At 45.3% G+C, this 19903-nt stretch overlaps 1 protein-coding gene across 3 annotated transcripts in view; it reads left to right on the plus strand.

Moving 5' to 3' along the window:
* Positions 1 to 19671, plus strand: part of Piwil4 (piwi like RNA-mediated gene silencing 4) — a 45426-nt gene extending 25755 nt beyond the window's left edge. For 2 of the 3 annotated variants that reach the window (XM_052189734.1, XM_052189732.1), the window contains 10 exons: positions 4493 to 4604; positions 5556 to 5740; positions 8052 to 8124; positions 10413 to 10613; positions 11432 to 11535; positions 14757 to 14827; positions 16082 to 16235; positions 17994 to 18122; positions 18522 to 18669; positions 19147 to 19671. In XM_052189734.1, the coding sequence (XP_052045694.1) occupies positions 4493 to 4604; positions 5556 to 5740; positions 8052 to 8124; positions 10413 to 10613; positions 11432 to 11535; positions 14757 to 14827; positions 16082 to 16235; positions 17994 to 18122; positions 18522 to 18669; positions 19147 to 19263 (1294 nt within the window). In that variant the 3' untranslated portion in view covers positions 19264 to 19671. The remainder of the gene's footprint in view (positions 1 to 4492; positions 4605 to 5555; positions 5741 to 8051; positions 8125 to 10412; positions 10614 to 11431; positions 11536 to 14756; positions 14828 to 16081; positions 16236 to 17993; positions 18123 to 18521; positions 18670 to 19146) is intronic. The other variant, XM_052189733.1, reaches the window with a different exon arrangement.
* The last annotated feature ends 232 nt before the right edge of the window (positions 19672 to 19903 follow it).

Here is a 19903-nt window from a genome sequence, read left to right on the forward strand (position 1 = left end):
TAGCTAAGCTAAGAGTTGACAGTTCTACTGCACCAAGGAACGAATTGTAGGCACAATTATTTGGATTGTTTTCTGCTCTGGCCAAAGCTATTTGACTTGAGTGATTGTCATCATTCTCAGCCCACAGGGAACAGGTTACATTCATTTAAGAAATGGTGTCTGTATTAAGATGGTCTGTTCAAGAAGTCATTCATCAACTGTTTCAATGAACAATGGTTTTGCTTGGAGGGTGGCACAGACATTTGTTGAGGATAAGATTCTGGTTCATTGCTTGTGATAATTTTGAAAAGCATTCATTTCAGAAAAAGGGATCATCTTCAAAATTGATACAATAATTATAAGTATCTTTTTTTTCTGTTTTTCTTTTTTTTTCTTTCTTTGGTTTTTTTGAGACAGGGTTTTTCTGTGTAGCCTGGCTGTCCTGGAACTCACTCTGTAGACCAGACTGGCCTCGAACTCAGAAATCTGCCTGCCTCTGCCTCTCAAGTGCTGGGATTAAAGGCGTGCTCCACCACTGCCCCGCCCAATTATAAGTATCAAGCAAAACATTCAGTCTCACTCTTTGTTGTTCTCTTACAAACCCCTTCCTTCCCAAATTAATTGTCTCTGCTTCTTTTGGCTGTATAAGTAATTTTGCAATATGTAAGCTATTCTGAAAAGCAGAGTATAGAATAAAGACATCAAATAAACAATCCAGAGAGGCTGAGGTAGGAGAAGCATGATTTCAAGCCATTATGTGGTACACAGTAAGACACTGTTATATACAAACAAGCAGAAAGAGTACATGTATTGTACAGTATTGGACGTATTTCTCCAATGACTGAATTAGAGAGACCACTGGATAACAGCCAATAAATTTCTAACTCCTCATATTTTTGAATTTCAATCAATTAGGATATGTTGGTAATATTAGTTTTCATATTAAGAGATATTAAGAAAAAGTGTTACTTTCTCTTATTTTTGTACTTAATGGTGAATTATGTTTGTGTGGGTTTGTTGAAAGATTACTTTCTTGCTTTTTCTAGGGTGTAGTTTCCCTCCTTGTGTTGATGTTTTCCATCTGTTATCCTTTGTAAGCTGGATTTATGGAAAAATATTGTATAAATTTGGTTTTGTTATGGAATATCTTTGTTTCTCCATCTATGGTAATTGAGTTTTGCTTGGTAATAGTAGCCTGGGCTTGCATTTGTCTTCTCTGAGGGTCTGTATGACATCTGCCCAGGATCTTCTAGCTTTCATAGTCTCTGGTGAGAAGTCTTGTGTAATTCTGATAGGCCTGCCTTTATATATTACTTAACCTTTTTCCTTTACTGCTTTTAATACTCTTTCTTTGTTTAGCGCATTTGATGTTTTGATTATTATGTGATGGGAAGAATTTCTTTCTAGTCTATTTGGAGTTCTTTAGGTTTCTTGTATGTTCATGGGCATCTCTTTCTTTAGGTTAGGAAAAATTTCCTCTATAATTTTGTTGAAGATATTCACTAGTCCTTTAAGTTGGATATCTTCACTCTCATCTATACCTATAATCCTTAGGTTTGGTCTTCTCAGTGTGTCCTGGATTTTCTGGATGTTTTGGGTTAGGAGCTTTTTGCTTTTTGCGTTTTCATTGACTGTTGTGTCAATGTTTTCTATGGTGTCTTCTGCACCTGAGATTCTCTCTTCTATCTCTTGTATTCTATTGGTGATGCTTTCGTCTGTGACGCCTGATCTCTTTTCTTGGTTTTCTATCTCCAGGGTTGTCTCATTTTGTGATTTTTTTTATTGTTTCTAGTTCCATTTTTATATCCTGGATAGTTTTGTTCAATTCCTTCGTCTGTTTGATTGTGTTTTCCTGTAATTCTTTAAGGGATTTTTGTGTTTCCTCTTCAAGGGCTTCTACCTGTTTACCTGTGTTCTCCTGTATTTCTTTAAGGGAGTCGTCCTCTATCATCATCATGAGAAGTGATTTTCGATCTGATTCTTGCTTTTCTGGTGTAATGGTGTATCCAGGACTTTCTATGGTGGGAGAATTGGGTTCTGATGATGCCAAGTAACCTTGGTTTCTGTTGCCTATGTTCTTGCACTTGCCTCCCCCATCTGGTTGTCTCCAGTGCTACCTGCGCTTCCTGCGTCAGACTGTCCTTCCTGTGATTCTGGTTGTATCAGAACTCCTCAGAGCCAGGCTGTCACTGTGTTCCTGTGATTCTGGGATCCCGGGCGTGTAAGAGTGCCTGGCAGTGGAGCTTTCTCTGAGTGTTGTGGGACTGGCTGCGGAGTGAGTTTGTGCCCAAGTTCTGCTCAGGGCACAGGCCCAGATAGACCGGAAGGAAGCCATGCCACTGTCTGTCGGAGTTCCTGTGTGCCTGGGTCCCTCTGCTAGACATATTTAAATTGAATTTGCTGCTTGCTTTTAGATTTCTGTGGCTTCATGTTACTGTGAGATGGTTGTCTTTGTTTAAAGATGTTTGAGTAATACTAGGTCAGAAAGACATTTGAAAATTGAAGTAAGCAGAATAAAAGGAGAAAAGCTAGAGAACAGGGTAAATTAGTGATCAGTGACCATATTCCAGGGAGTGATATAAATTTTGCAGATAAATTTGCAAATTCATAGTCTAATCCCATTCTTCTCAGGAAAACGGCATAGCAGACATATTTTCTAATATCATTTAGCTCAGTGTTTTTGTATGATAAATATGTGTCTATATCACACTCCTGACTTTGTAGTTCCCACTCTGTGGTTCAGTTTTTACCATGTCTTGAATATACTATGGGATGTATACCTATATCATATAAAGAGATACTGTTTGGCCTCTTAAACTGGGCTGTGCATAAGTCCTCTGACTTATCATTACCACATGCCTCCTGTTCGTCATGTCCGGGCTGGTGACGGCCTCACCAGTGGGCAGACAACATCAGAAGCAACTTAGTAATTGCAAGGATCAGTGTGAGGACAGCTGCAGCTTATAGAAATGCCTTTAATCCCAGCACTTGGGAGGCAGAGGCAAACGGATTTCTGAGTTCGAGGCCAGCCTGGTCTATAGAGTGAGTTCCAGAACAGCCAGGGCTACACAGAGAAACCCTGTCTTGAAAAAAAAAAAAAAACAAAAAAACAAAACAAAACAAAACAAAAAAAGGTCCCAGCTGAGGAGAGACAGCTGTGAGAGGCGTGTGCTTTCTAGGGAATGGGGCAGGACCTCTGGGCTGCTGGATGGCAAAGTCTTGGCAGCTCTGGAGGATACTGGGGTGATGTGATCAAGCTCACTGGCCTCCCGGAGCTCACAGCGCAGTGAAAGCACACCGTGTCATGATCCCGCAAGCCGAGCCAAAAGCTGATCAAAGCCTCCCGTGTCAGGAATGCAGAGATTTACAGAAACATTAAGGATGCTCAGTTGATACGACCAGCCTCCTCAGCAGTCCTCTGGCCGGGTGTATGTATCCTCGGGATTATCTGAAGCTAAAGTGTGTGTGTGTACACGCGTGTGCGTGCGCGTGCGTGTGCGTGTGCATGTGTGTGTGTGTGTGTGTGAGTGCGTGTGTGTGTGTGTGTGTGTGTGTTAAAAATGTGTATTCATTAACACTTTTATGTGTGTGTAATACACTTTGACCATAGTCCCTGTGTCACTCTTGCCTCTCCCACGGAATCTTGCCTTCTCAAGAAGTTTCCCCTCATACTTCCTGGTCTTTCTGAGCCCCATTGCATTTGTTGGGGTTGCCTACAAAGTAGGGGTGTTTAGCCAGGAGAACTGAGCAATGCCCGCACCACTGAGGCCTGTGATTCCCCTTTGCCCAGCAGCTGTTACTGCCCAGAGCTGCAGGGGAGGAGCGAGGTGTCCTGAGCCACGCCCTGCCCACAAGGACGGCCCAGTCTTGTACAGGACCTGTCCTGCAGTGAGCGCATGTACAAAACACCTGTCATGTCTGGGAGCTAGAGCCAAATTCCTGTCTTCCTATTCTTTTATCATTTCCCAAGACAACACATTCAGATGTTCACAGGTGAAATCCGTACACACAAACGCCAAATAATCCCTTTAGAAACAGTTCATTCTAGGATGCTATCTTACACAGCACTGTGGTAAGCATTTTCAAGTCTTGCCATTTTGAATCTTTACAAGTATATGATACAGTATCTACATTTTGCCAATCAGGAGGCCAAAGCATTTGAAAAAAATGTAAGTTTGCTTAAGGTCACCTGTTACTGAAGCATAAATACAGAGTGGGGCTGTGTGTTCCTTGTGCCCCACTGCAAGCCTCCCCCCTGGGAGTCCCTGTGCCCTATTACAAACCTCCATCCTTCCTGTTCTTGGTGGGGACAGAGAATGACATAATTCTTTTGAGCTGCCCAAAATATTTATATATTTATATTACATATATCATGAGAAATAGGAGACAAATCCCTAAAAATTGACTATCACCCGAATAATTCAGCAAGTCACTATTATATCTGTGCTATTTAAAATCCTTTAGAAGACACACACACACTGCAGTGCTTGATTGTAAGTGACTCTGTTGATAGGAACCACGTAGCTCGGTTTGAGCTTGAGACCTGGGGATTGCATTTTGGAAGCCAACTATCCCTGACAGGCCGGGTTGTTCCTTCTGAAAAAATCCTGCTGCAGGATCACACAGTGAGTAATCATTCTGTTCTATTACAAGTGTTTGCTTGACTATGTGTGCATATGTTCACCCCCCAAGGCTTGCTGCACACACGTGCACGTGCATGTGGGTGTGGCCATGCCCCTGCCCTGAATTTGTCCTAAGACTGTGCGTTTCTTTTGTTGTGTGGACTCAGCAGCTTCCAGTAGGCATGGTTTAGGTCTGTCCGTAGTTGGTATTTTAGATCATTGCAAGTCACATATGGCTGCCTGTGACCAGCTGCCAGCCACTCTTAAGCAACTGAAAACAAGCAAGCAGGGGAGCACAATCACCCACGTAGATTCTGGGAGAGAGTGACATCAGTAGTTAACATTGGCCAGTGTCACCCCAAAGGTAGGCGATTCATACGCCTTACACAGTGGTGGCTGTTGGCTGTCACAGGAACAGACCAATCACCCTCCATCCAGGCTTTGGCGGAAGAAATGAAACAGGTACCAAATGGAGAAGTGGTTGTGTTATCAGCTTCTTGACCCCAGGCTTTTCTAGAGCCAGACCCTAGGGACCCAGTGAACTAAAATGTCTGACGGCATTGGTCCCGGGCCATGGTCTCCATAGGAGACATAGCAGCGAGGTGCATGGGCAGGGCTGTCTGCACACTGTGATGAACTCAGTCCCCAGGAGAAGAACTCAGTCGCTCAGGGGCCAGCTTTCCTTTCTGTTGTGTGTTAAGATCCCCTGTAGCTGCATCCCAGCTGCATACGTAATGCATGGGGCAGTGGCTGGAACTCAGTGCTTCATAGAAAGTCTCCCATGTCTCCTCCAGGGCTCCCTACCCAGGGACCGACTGGCAGACCTTGTGTTCATCCTGATGCCCCTTTTCCCAGGAAGCCCCGCCTGTCTCTCGGTTGCTCCGTTGTGTCAAACGTCTAAGTTGCTCTCTAGATGACCTCGCTCAGTCCTTTCACGCTCTTGCTTTCTCTCAGTGTCACCCTGCATTTGCTGCTGATTGGTCCAAAGACATGCGATCTTGCAAAGTTTTGAGTTCTCAGCCTTTGACTAGATGGTTGATTGTGTGCTGTAACAGGGCTGAGCACTTGATCGAAGCCTTTCTGAGCTGTCTGAGGAGAGTTGGAGATTCCATGGGATTTAATGTGGGCTACCCAAAAATGTGAGTGTGCAGTGAATTCTTTCCGTCTATAGCTTGGCTTAGAAGTTGGAAGTGATGCCTGGTATATCTATAAAACATTTATCTTAGTATTGCTTCTCTTTTAAAGATTTCTTTTATAAAATGATGTCTGTGTCCACATGCCTGTGTAGGTATGGGTACATGAGTGGGCGTGGCCAAGAGAGGCAGAGCTGTCACAGCATGCATAGCTGTCAGAGCCTCCAGAGCTGGAGTTGAAAGTGGATTTGAATTAACCAGTGAGAATGCTAGGAAATGAACCTCAGTCCTCTGCAAGAAAAATACAACTTCCGAATCATCTCTCTAGGCCATTAGTATTATTTCTTGGAATATCAAAAATAGTCACAAGAAGTCAGATTTTATATTTATTTATTAAATTGCTTTATAAAACTAAAATATAGGGCCTGGAGACAACTCAACAGTTTAGAGCACTGGCAGCTCTTCCAGAGGACTAGGTTCAATTCCCAGCACCCTCGTGGCAGCCCACAACTCTATGTAACTCAAGTCCAGGGGATCTGATGGATTTTTTTCTTCACTCTTAAGGCACCTGGCACACGAGTGGTACCCAGACACATACATGCAGGCAAAATACTCATATACAGAAAACAAAAATAAGTACATCTATAAGGACCCCAGAATACATTTTATTTTATCTTGGTAAAGTTGGTTTTAATGTCAGTTGGATATCCATCCTGAATAAGTCTATATGGTGTCTTCTCTATTGTTAACCTTTCAAGGCCAGCTATTAAAAAACTTAATAGTGAACATGATATTAAAAAGTAAACATTGCATTTCTTGACCGATTTGATAGATTTTAGCTTTCCGAAAGTTACAGTAAGGTTAGTGTTAAGATAACTTTATGACAAACAACCAAAACCCAAACCAACCGAAACCAATGCCAGCCTTTCAAGCCTTGGGCATTTCTGGCGTGACTACTGTGCAGCGGATACTCAACTGTCTGCCAGGAATGAAGAAGATGCAGACTTACTGACGGCTGTGTGCGTCCAGACGCAGTCAAGCTCTAAACTGAACACCATTTTGCCCTGAAGTTAACCACATTTCACTTATACTAGATGTACTTGAAAGCAGACAGTAACTACTTACATCAGCGGCATATGTACTGTCCAAATCCAGAGCTCCTCCCAAAGCCTTATGTACATCATATTTAGAATTCTCCTCTTATCATCGAATCTGCTGACAAATCTTCTGCTTCCAGTTTCCCTACTCCAGTTTCTCTAAGCTGGGAGTTGATACAGCAGGGAGAGAGTTATAATTATAATGATGGTAGAAGTTACATTCGCAGACCTGGGCTGGGGGGCAGTCTTTGGATCTCACGGGTTCAAGAGCCATCCTGTGCCCATGTCTCTGGACTTTTTCTATGAAAGCCATTGTTCACTCCATTCTGCCTTGTCTATGAAGTATCCATTTGCCTGCTAGATTCACAGGCCTGGCCTCTCTCATCTAAATGTCTGCCTGGTGGTGAGTGTGTCTGAGCTGGAGTGAGTGAAAGGTTCACTTTGGAAAAACCAGAACCAGAACCAGACTTCAAGTGGCTGTTAGAAGAGGCGGGCGAGCCCCGCCACCTGCTGGGCAACTGTATTTAAAAAGGAAACTGATCTCTTCCCCCTGCTCGCGCGCTCGCTCGCGCTCGCTTGCTCTCTCTCTCTCTCTCTCTCTCTCTCTCTCTCCCTCCCTCCACCTCTTGGTGGTGGCAGGGGAAGGGGGCTGCAGATAATTTTATTTCATGTGTAGAGACTAGATTGGCAAGTGCCTGTATGTAGGAATCCTTTCTGTAGCCTCTAGCCCCTGATATCATTATTTAATTGACAAATAATTGCTGACTGATTTGCTGATCACAGCTAAGTAGGACAGGCATCAAAAAGCTGCCCCTACAGAAGAGCAAACAGTGCCCCTTCTGTGACTCATATAGATCCGTTGAAAACCTTGGTCATTAATTAATGATGCCCAAAGCATTTTGGAAATCTCAGGCCTGCTTCAGATATTATGGGTTTGTAATTTCAGACGTTCACTTAAAAGCAAATCAATTAGCTAAGGGGATTTGGTACAACTGAGAACATTTCTATATTTACTATTTTTTACATGCTAGCTGGCCAATTATGGAGTATTCGACACATTGTGCATTGGAGAAACGCATTAGCTATGAAAGGTTCTCGTTTCTCTCTAAGGATTTTTTTCTTCATTAAATGACTTGTCTGTTGAAGAGCCCATCTGTCCTTTCTCTAACACCCTATGACTGATTGCACTAAAAAGACAACTAAATTATCTTTCCATGTAGCATAAAAGTGGACGAAAACCCAGCAGCGTTCCTTCGAGCTATCCAACTGCATACTGAACCTGATGTTCAGTTGGTAAGTGTGGGATGTGTTCTGGGTTTTAGATGTATACTTTTTATATTTCCTTTATGTCTGACGTCTTAAAAGGTTCTGAGCATATGTCTGTCTTAATCAGGGTTATTACTGCTGAGATGAACACCATGACCAAAGCAACCCATGGAGGAAGGGACTTTTTTGACTTATACAGCTACCAGAAAGCTTTGTCCTTACAATAAGAGGCTTTGTCCTTACAATAAAATGTGTATTTTACTCATCTAACATGTGTGGGCCCACAGCTGAGCCATACAATTGCTCACATGTCTGTTCAGTTTCCCGGAAGACCACTATAGTCAGCTCTGTCGACAGACAGACAGACAGACAGACAGCAGACTCTCTCTTATAGATATGCTTTCCCTGCACACACACTTTATTTATACTTTCACAGCTCTGTTCATCACTTAAGGAAGCCAGGGCAGGAACTCAAGCAGGGCAGGAACCTGGACTCAGGAGCAGATGATGTGGCCTTGCTCAGCCATCTTTCTTATGAGCCAGCCCAGGGATGGCCCCACCCACCATGGGCTGGGCCTGCCATCAATCACTGATTTAAAAAAATGCCCCACAGACTCATCTCCAGCCCCATTTATGAAGGTGTGTTCACAGCTGAGGTTCTCTCCTTCAGCTAAATGACTTTAGCCAGCACAGTGTCTCGTGATAATGTTTTCAGATTGCTGCCCCCAAAATATAAATAAAATACTGTACAAATAATTCTAACAACTTTTGCTACTGCTCTCTCAAGCCTTATTTGTGTCTATATATTATATAACTTGCTGGGGCCATCTTTTACATGTGATTTAAGAGAAATTGACTCCCATCTCATTCAGTAGTGTTAGGGTACTTGAGGTCTTCACAGTAGTGTAGGAGATTCTTGAAAGCTCCTATATCTCAGGTATCTCTGAATCCAATGTCCCCTGAGTTTTTGCCACCTGCTGTAGGCTTCATCTTTGGCAAGTGCCATTTTTTCCTGCATGGTATGACTCTATAGGGCATCTGCGGTCACCTAATTTTCCACAATGGTAATGTGAGCACATATATGTGCCACTTTGTATGTGGGTGCTTGCTTGAGTGGTGTGTGTGTGTATGTGTGTGTGTGTGTGTGTGTGTGTGTGTGTGAGAGAGAGAGAGAGAGAGAGAGAGAGAGAAAGAGAGTGAGTGTGGGTATTCATGTGTATATGGTATATGTGTATGTGTGTATGACCATGTGTTCATGCCTACTCATTTGTACGAATGTATATGCCTACATGAATACCCATGTGTTGCATGTGTGCCTGTATGTATGTGTTTCATGTGCCCGTTTGCCTGAACGTGTGTTTGCTTGTGTATAAGTGTGTGGATGCATGAATGTGTGTGCCCCCATTTCTGCTTTGCATGCATATACAGCTGACTTTGCAAACTAGAGCCTAAGCATGATTTGATCACACCCCAGAAAAGTTAATATTGGCATTCCTGCTGCCAGGAATGTGTATAGTACTCATCTACCGGGTCTGGGCCCATAGCTGCTAAGTCATGTAACCGCTCACATGTCTGTCCAGTTCCCCTGCAGACCACTGTAGTCAGCTCTGTCTGTTACAGACAGACAGACAGACAGCAGTCTCTCTCTTTCTCTACTGGGTATTACATTAAATGAAGAGAATTCTCACTCTAAGGACATTAGGTGCAATCAAAGCCGAACTGCAAAGTACACTGCAAGCACGCACAAGCATGTGCTGTCCCAGAACCTAGCGTTCCGGACACATGCCATCATTTTTGGAAGCCTTTGAGGGTACATTGCAAGGTACCTGTTACTCTTGACTGCTGCTGATACGAATGTCCTTAAAACAAGGCCACTCTACTACAGAACCACAGGGCGGTCCGCTAACCATGAGAGAAAGAGCAAGCAAGTGGGGGATTTGAGAAGCCTGGTGCGGGCTCAGGAGAGGGGTGAGAGGGTGAGCACCGGTGTGCCCATGCTGCTGGAACCTGATACAGCTGGCTTTCCAGGGGAAGGGTGCAGTTGGAGGGAAGCTGACTGAGCAAAAGGACATTGTAAGTCATCAGTGGCCTCAAGGCCACTTAGGGACCTATTGCCACATTTACCTTTGCTTCTTGAGAGCATGGGACTGACGATGTTTAGAAAATCCATGCTTTCATCCTGATTCTTCTACCAGACCTGTTCAGGGGATGTTTACACATCTCCAAACATCCTGATGTTTGTCTCCAGCACACCTTCATACTGTCCACAGATGGAAGGAGCTGGATCTGATCTTCTGCTGTCATCCTGCCTGTAGGTGATGTGCATTCTGCCTTCTAATCAGAAGAATTATTACGACTCCATTAAAAAGTATTTGAGCTCTGACTGCCCGGTCCCAAGCCAGTGTGTGCTGACACGGACCTTGAATAAGCAGGGAATGATGCTGAGTGTGGCCACCAAGATCGCCATGCAGATGACCTGCAAGCTGGGTGGCGAGTTGTGGGCTATGGAGATTCCGGTGAGGATGGTTTCTTTCTCATGACCAGTCAGTTTCCAGACACAATTAGACGTAGCACGATGTGATCTCAGTGTCTCAGTTGCCCTTGAGGTCTTTGGGGTGGTGGTCCTCAGATCCCCTTGAAGATGTGATGCCCAAATCTTCTGACCTCAGTTTCCTTATATAATTAACTGGTGTGGCGTGTGCAGATGGCCCACACCTGTCTCCTTTGCAGAGAAAGTCTAAGAGATGGTGAGGCACAGCCTCTCCTCTCAGGAAGCTTCTGCTTACCTACCCTGAGACTTCTTCATGGGAGACACTCTTGGGCGTCACAGACCTGGGAGAGGCCTGATGTGGGTTTTCCTGGCCGCCATTTTAAGTCCTGCCCCTTTGCCTGTGTATAGCAGAGTATGCCTTCTCAGGGGGACCATGGCTCAGCTGGGTGGGTTCTCACCAGATGCCACCTTAGAAGGAAGTGAGGGAAAGCCTGTCCCTAGTCCCTCCTCAGCCAACTTCTTCAGGCAACTGAAAAGCAGTGACATCCTCAGGTCCTTCTGGACGGGCAGAGAATAAAGGGATTGCCTGCTTCCTTGGCCACCTCTGCCCCTTGCCCAGCCCCGGGGAGGCTGACAGCCACTCAGGCTTCTCAGTGAAGACCTGTCGTAATCTTCCTTGTCGTTCAGTCTTTGGTTTCTGGTTTAATCACCTGTCTTCTCTGGAAGTCCATTTCTTTGTCACACAACTTAACTAGAAAATGTGGTAACTGGAGAGGTTCTAAATGTCCTGGCTTGGGAGAAATAAGTTCATTCCATTTAGCCACAATTAACTTGGTTTAACAGTTGAAGTCCCTGATGGTCGTGGGTATTGACATCTGCAGAGACGCCCTCAGCAAGGATGTGGTGGTCGTCGGGTTTGTAGCCAGCATTAACTCCAGGATCACCAGGTATCTTAAATGCTCCTAACCCTCCTAACCTTAAGCTCTCAGGTCTGCCTGTGTGGAAGTGTGGTCAGGGATGAGTCCTTTGGACTGGATGACCTGTGGGTCTCATCGAGGAGAGCACCAGTTCTTCCAGACGTCTTCCAGTTCTTAGCAGACGTCTGTGGCCTGTAGCTCCTCATCTAAGGATGGGGCATGAATTTTCAAAAAACACACAGAAGTGTTGAAGACTCACTTAAAGCTCACAGTAGCATGTATTAATAGTATAGACAGTGAGTTTCATTACATTTTCAAACATAGAAAGTACTTTGATCAGCTCACCCCATTATTATTCTGTTACATTTTAAAGTATTTTATGAATTTGTGTATTTGTATAGACATACCTGTGTCATGGTCTGTGTGTGTGTGTGTGTGTGTACCTTGTAGCTCCTGGGGACTTGACTCAGGACGTCAGGTTTGTGTCAGGTTCCTTCTGAGTATCCCACTTGCTCCCCACCAGATTTTAAAGTATATATTTAAAGAACATACTGACATGTTCTTCACATACATACATACATACATACATACATACATATATACCAGACTGTTTCACTTGCTTATATTTTGACCATCAGCTGTTAAGTTCGTGAGTTACGGATTACAGTGTGATTGGCACTACTGAAGCAAAAGGCGGCCTCAGTTTCACACATTCACTGGGGGCTGTTGCTTGTCTTCCAGCCTCATCCCTGACTCACGAACGCATGGAAATTCTTGTGCAGGCTGCTATGTTCTCAGTGTCTGTGAGAAGCTCCCTGTGAATTAGGCACCTGCATATATTATGTAAGGCGCCTTGGCACCTTGAAACATTACTTGCAGTTGTACCTGGTCTGCTTTTGCAGCTGAAGCACAGCTGTTTAATTTAGCTACACATCCCATAGTTAGGGGAGAGTAACAGTTCCTATTTCATAAGGCATTTGTGGGGGTTATATCAGATCAGTGCTCCAAACATTGCAAGCTGACGTGAATACCTCAGTACACCCACATACGTTCCTTCTCAACTCTTGCAGATGCTTGAGGCGGGGAATATATAGAGCCTATCAAAAGGAGACAAACTAGAAATGCCTTGAACAGTCTCCTGGCCTTGTTAAATTATTGTCTTAGAATTGCTTTAAGATTTGTAATTAAATAATATATTTTGAGGCCATAACAGCTACTTGGAAAATGTTTGTTCCCTGGTTTCAGCCATTTGATTTTCTCCATTAATTTAGTGTCAGTTTGTATCCACACTTTTAAGATACAGGTAGAGCAAACATCAGGTTTGCATGGACACGGCCCACGCTGTTACATTTATCAAGTGGCTCTGAGAAGGTGCCTTCCACCATCCCATGTCCCTTAAGTCTCCTGACTTGTCAAAAGCATTTGCAGTTGTGTTTTTGTAATTGCAAATAGTCAGGAAACTGTGACAGTGGTGGCAAAATGTGTTAGTCACTTCCTGTTGCTGGGACACACCTGAGAACAACTCTTTTTTCTTTCTTTCTTTCTTTTTTATTGAATATATTCTCCATTTACATTTCAACCCTTTCCTGGTTTCCTCCTCTCCCAGAAAATCCCCAACTCATCCTCCCATCTCCCGCCTCCGAGAGGATGCCTCTCTGCCCAACCCACTCCCACCTACCTCCCTCGATTTCCCCACGCTGGGGCTTCTGTCGAGCCCCAAGCCCGACAAGGCATTCCTTTGCCACAATTGCGGCTGGAACCATGTGTCTCCCCTGGTTGATGGCTTAGTCCCTGGGAGCCCTGGGGGAGGGGGTTGGTTGGCCAACATCGTTGTTCTTCCCATGGGGCTGCAAAGCCCTTAAGCTCCTCCAGTCCTCCCTCCAACTCCTTGAGACTGAAGGAAAGGCCACCCAGAGATTGTCCTACCTGGGGATTCATTCTATGAATGGTCACCAAGCCCTGACACTATTATGGATGACAAGAAGCATTTGCTGAAAGGAGCCTGTTATGGCTGTCTCCTGAGGGGCCCTGCCAGAGCCTGACAGATACTGAGGCAGATGCTAGCAGCCAACCAACCATTGGACTGAGCACAGGGTCCCCAACTGAGAACAACTCTTTAAGAAAGACTGATGTGGCTGACAGTTGCAGAGATGTCAGGCAGTGGTCACTTGGCCCCATGACTGTGGGCCTGAGATGAGGCCCACAGCCTGTGCCCAGCACAGCCGGTCACCTTGGGCCAGCCAGGAGATAGGAAGATGTATGAAGTGGTGTTGAGAGAAAGACACAGCCTTCAAAGGTGTGCCCCCAGTGCCCTACATCCAGCAAAGCCTCCTTCCTCATAGCACACTCGGCTATGAGTTCAGTTCAGTTTTGTGGATTAATCTGATGCAGTTGTCACCCTGGTGATATAATCGCTTCTCCATTGCCACACAAGCTCCAGAGGAGGCCTCTGTTATACAGCCCGTTTGAGGGGACCCTTCATATCCATGTCCTAACACATACTAAGTCCCAACTTCCATTTCCTATTTACTTTCAATTAACAACTATCAAAATGAGCTGGAGAGATGGCTCATCGGTTAAGAGCACTGACTGCTCTTCCCAAGGGCCTGAGTTCAAATCCCAGCAACCACATGGTGGCTCACAATCATCTGTAATGAGATCTGATTCTCTCTTATGGTGTGTCTGAAGACAGCTACAGGGTACTTCTTTCATATAATAAAATAAATAAATCTTTAAAACAAGCAAACAATTCGGGGGAATAAAAACCTATCAAGATTACTTTTCAAGTCCGACAGCTTAATTGTGGACAGCTTAATCTAGGACTGGGTTAGAGCATTTTGCAAGCAGATCTGTTAAACTAACATTCTCTTGCAATCGAGGCATGAGCTTGGATTAGTTCTCACTGTATACCAGATAGTATTCTACAAATATTGCATATGTGTTATTGAATTGAATTCTTACCACCATGGGATATATGGAACTACGGTCCTTGAAACCTTCCTGGTGCACATAGAAGTTCAAGTTTGGGTTCACGGCAAGGCCATCTAGCTATTGGATTTCCAGTCAAAGTTTGAATCTAGATGGCAACACTGAAGGATGGAAGAGGACCCTTTAGCTTGACCATAACTGACAATGTATTCAAAGTTAGGAGCCCTGGCTTTTGGTGCTGCATCTGTCTCTAACTTAATGGATGTGTGCTTGTAGCAGGCATCTGGACGTTAAGTCTCACTTGTATGTTCTGTTTATTTCAGGTGGTTTTCCCGCTGTGTCCTTCAGAAAACAGCAGCTGATATTGCAGATTGCCTAAAAGTCTGCATGACTGGTATGTCATGGAGTGGGCTCTGGGGACCAGTCTGTCACACCCCAAACCCACAGATCAATAGAAACAAACATCCAAACCTGTCAGCTCTCACCTGATTGGAGATTCCCACGTCTGGGCGCTGACTGACAGAGCAAGTCCCATTTATGTCGGCTGTGTGTGCTGAGCACAAAGCCAAGAGGGAAGGAAGAAAATATGTGGCCACCCAAGGGCCCTAGCAAGCAGTTTGCTGCTTACAGGAGCCTGGCCTGGAGAAGTGAGGCTAAGGGCAGACCCCCAGTGAGTGTGCACAGGGAAGACCAGCCTTTCACCCAGAGGACAGTGATGTGGGAAGAGAGGACAGACAGACAGACAGGAGAGAGGAAATGACACCGGCCTCCTCTTCACAGCCCTGCCTGCTTTGGCTTTATCATGTGATTTGTATTCAAACCTTTCCCACTCCTATCTATAGCTTCCAGTCTGGAAGCCTGGGGGGTTGGGTTTTTTTTTTTTTTTTTTTTTTTTTTTAGAGAACTTGATGACTCTTGGTGGCTGCACTCTTAGAAGCACAGTTATCTTCTGTCAAACCCAACCAAATTTCCTAGGCAGTAAACTCTCCTGAAATAAATTATGCAGTATAGACACAAAAAGGAATTGCTGCATCTTATCACTTTCCCCCATCTAAAAACCTGGCCAATTTTCAGTCATTCCTGCTGAAAGTCCCTCTCACGGAGGAATTGCTGTCTGGTGTCTGCTCGAGGCGGTTTATGGTTGGAGTGGGTGGAAGGAGTGATTTCAGACTCCATCCCATCTGTGAGAATTAGACTTGGATTGAGAGTCGGCTCAAGGAGCTGTTTTGAGAGGAAGCAGGAGTCATTTCCTCATGTTTTCGTATTTGTTCTCATTAAGGAAGAAAATGAGACAAACACAGCCAGTCTGGTTTTGAGCAGATTCAAAGACTTGAATTAGTGTTAATTTGGTTTTAGGCATTTGTCTATTGCATGAATTAAATTTTGATTTGTCACTCAATTTTGGCTAAAGAAAGCTGTTAAAGACTGTATTATACAACAGAACCCCTGTGATTGCTCAAGCAGCAGACACGAAGAATTGGTCCTAGTTAGCCATTTTTCTGTTGCTGTAGATACAACCCAAACTTAGTCTTACCATTTTACCGTGGTCCGAAATAGCAAAGTTACTTAGCCATGAAAAACCATGGAAATATTATTTTTGGAGTCCCTGGACCAATGCCTCTCTTCTCACTAACATCACACTCTCCAGGTGCTCTCAACAAGTGGTACAGACACAACCACGAGTTGCCGGCGCGGATAGTCGCATACCGGGACGGGGTAGGCAATGGCCAGCTAAAGGCTGTTTTGGAGTATGAAGTCCCACAGCTGCTGAGCAGTGTGACAGAGTGCAGCCCAGGTGCCAGGTACTCTGTCCCCTCTGTTTCTCCAATGCGTGTGTGTGATAACATACGGATCTGTGATCCTCTGTGCACGGTTTGTGGATGTGGCTTTCGTTTTCAGACAGTGCAGTTTTGCCGTGTTTCCATGTCATGCCCAGCTCGGATGGGTTTTCCTGATGCTCGAGTGTAGTTCAGATGGTCTAACATAGATACCCTAATGCTGGAAGGTTTGGGAGCTTGCAAAGGGCACCTAGAGGGAGGCAGGCATCTTTCTGAGCCAGCAGAGGGCAGAATATCAAAGACACTGTCTACATGTTAATATCCCACTGGGGTGTGCAGTTGTGATTTAAAAGTTGAGTTCCAAACCAGCATCCAGACAGAGCCTCTGGTTACAGTCACCAGGTCACGGATGAGGTTATGAATACAGGTGGGGAGTCCCACTGCCAGGCACGGAGCGCTGTGGTCACCGGTGTTTCCATGGGTCGTTTTCTCCAGTGATTCTGCGGAGGGCCAGATGCCAGGAAAGTCCTAGAATAGGAAAGTGAGCACAGTCTGTACTCTCAAGGTAGTGTCTTAAAATTCTTAGGGGTGATCTGGGGGCTGGAGAGATGGCTCAGCCGTTAGGAGACCTGGCCCTTCTCCCAGAGGTTCTGAGTTCAATTCCCAGCAACCACATCGTGTCTCATGACCATCTGTGATGGGATCTGATGCCCTCTTCTGGCATGCAGGCGTACATGCAGATAGAACTCTCAATATACATCCATCCATCCATCCATCCATCCATACATACATACATACATACATACATACATACATTGTTTGCTCCTAGGCAGACCTCCGGTGACTGTCTCTCAGCTGAATGATTAAAACTAAAAAAACGATGTCACTGAGGAGGTGGGTGACTCCAGCAGTGGCAATCTAAGGAGCTAATGTTTAAGTTTCAGTGTGGGAGACCTGTGTAAGAACAGATCTGTCACTGACTTCTAGGAAGAATGACTTGCTATACACTGAGAGAGCGTTGTTTCGAGGAGAAGACCGCGGACACTGCCCGTAGCTCTGCAGTCTTCACACCCTAAAACCGCTCCAAGTGGCGCTCCCCACTGACTCCTGTCCCGCAAATCCCCTCCAGGACAGGGAATACCGAAGTTTGCCTTGGTGCTGTGAACTAGATTTAGCATCTGGCCAATCAGCATCTCTCTGTTCTTCCTTCCTTCCCTCCACTCACCTGTCTGAGCATGGCTTCTACATGTTTGTCTGAGGTACAGGAGGAACCACAGTTCTCCTTGATGCCTCAGTGAAGGTGGGATGGGGTGACTATTGTTAATGCAGGAGAAGTCTCCTCTAGAGGAAATTCTGGAAGATCTTTCCTTAAGATTCAGTTGAAAATCTGGGTGATCCAGGCCTGCAGTTCCAGCCTGGACAACTTAGTGAGACCTTGCTTCAGTATAGCAGCAGCAGAACTCTTGGCCAGCGTGAGCGAGACCCTGGGACCCACCCCCAGTTCTGCAGGAAAAGGCAATTGAAGTAACAACTTCTTTGCATAAATTAAGCAGATAGCATAGCTCTCCCTAGTTACAGATCCAAAGAGACCCTAATTAAAATAACTGTATGTCTGTTGAGAGGAGGAGGATTCGTGGGTGATATCTTCCCCTTTGTTCTGTAGTGTTTATAGAATGGTTTTCTGTTTATTTCTTTAACCTTATCACACAGCAATAAACCAAACAGAAAAGTGAGCTGTTTGGCTCAGCCTCTGTGCCTCAGCCCCTGCCTTTTTGGTTGCAGGAGCTGCAAACTGTCAGTGGTTGTGGTCAGGAAGAGATCCCTGCTGCGTCTCTTCGCATCCGCTGGCCACACTGCGCAGAACCCCCCACTCGGCACTGTCGTGGACTCGGAAGCAACACGTCCGGAGTGGTAAGTGTCCCTGGAAAACTGTGTGTGTGTGTCTATGTATGCGTATGTATGTGTGTGCATGTTTGTGGGTATCTATGCATGTGCAAAGGTGTGCATGTAAAAACCAGAGTTTGATATTGAATGTCTTCTTCCTGGTTGCTTTCTACCTTTGCCTGGGCAGTCCCTGCTTCCCCAGTGTTTAGATTGATTAGAGGCACACAGCCACGCCCCTGTTTGTTTGTTTGTTTGTATTTACATGAATGCTGGGAGATCCAACCCAGGTGTTCAAGCTTTTATGGCCTGTGCTTCGCTCTGGGTGATCTCTCGGAAAGACTGATTTCCACACTCACCTGCTGTGCATCGGTTCGGCCTTGTTTTGTGACTCCCTCTCTCCACCCCTCCACCCCTGTTTCTCTGCAGGTATGACTTCTACCTGATCAGCCAGACTGCTAACCGGGGGACTGTTAGTCCCACCTACTACAACGTCATCTATGACGACAATGCCTTGAAGCCTGACCACATGCAGCGACTGACCTTCAAACTGTGCCATCTCTACTACAACTGGCCGGTGAGGAAGAGCTTCTCACTGAAGTGGGCGTGACAGTGGCAAGGACTGGGGTGTGCCACATCCTGTCCGTACTCCTGACTTCACGGAGAGGAGTGGTTACTTGATTCCTTGCTAGGAGAGACAGGAGCCAGTGGGCTGAGCCTGGTGAGGCTAAGAGGTGTGGACCTGCCCCTGCCCCTTGCCTCAGGCAAGAGCCCAAGGCCCAGGCTAGCTCTGACCCCACTGGAACGTCAGAGCACAGGCAGTTTGGGGTAGGTCTGTAAGCCATGTCCCCAGCTTACACACAGTTGAAGAGACACGGCAGCCCATTTTGCCAGTGAGCTTAGGTTTCCGATGGACCAGTGTCCCTTTGTTGGTTGAGTGTAGTTACCGTTTATCTAGGACCTGTTAAGCTGTGGGTGAGAACCCAGTTTAAAAAGTCACTTTGGAGGACAAACACGTCATCTGTGCAATGTTATCTTTCTTTTTCCTCCCCAGGGCTTGATCAGTGTCCCCGCGCCATGCCAGTATGCACACAAGCTGACCTTCCTGGTGGCGCAAAGCATCCACAAGGAACCAAGTCTGGAATTAGCCAACAATCTCTTCTACCTGTGACAAGTGAGTGGGAGGATGGATCAAGGGAGCCTCCAGGATGCGACCGACCGCTCAAGGCTCCGCCTGAAAAGGCTTGAGCCGAATTCTAAGTGTGGGGAGGAGGGGGTTAAAAAAAAAGTCATCTGAAACAGTTCAGATTTTTGTCTCGCTTGTGTCTAAAACCTACAGTGACAAACAAAACCCACAGAGTCATGGGTTTTCTTGTGGCTTTGTCATTTGTCATTTTACTTTGGCCTGGTTCTGGTTCATCCTTGTTTTGTTTTGTTTTTTTGTTGTTGTGGTGGGTTTTTTTTGAAGCCAATACTTGAGGTGAATTCTCACGCAGTACTTGGGATATATCATCACAGCTAACCAGGTTCTAAAACAATGTTTGTGTAGTATTTTGGTGGTGGATAAGTGGGGTTTAACTTCCTGACATTATCAGAGTTTTTGTAAACATTGTAGAGCATTTTGTAGAGCGGGTTAAGTAATTATTGAAAATAAAGAAAATCCGAGCATCACATATGTGTTTGTGGTGACTTGAATTTGAAGTTGAGTGAAGTGAGCCTTGGATTTAAGGAGCTGTAGCACAGACATACCCGCTGGACCCCTCCTTCTCTGACTGTCTTCGTCTGAAACAGAACGCAGTGTCTGGTCCTAT

This window comes from Apodemus sylvaticus, chromosome 7, assembly GCF_947179515.1.
Source record: "Apodemus sylvaticus chromosome 7, mApoSyl1.1, whole genome shotgun sequence".
NCBI classification, from domain to species: domain Eukaryota; kingdom Metazoa; phylum Chordata; class Mammalia; order Rodentia; family Muridae; genus Apodemus; species Apodemus sylvaticus.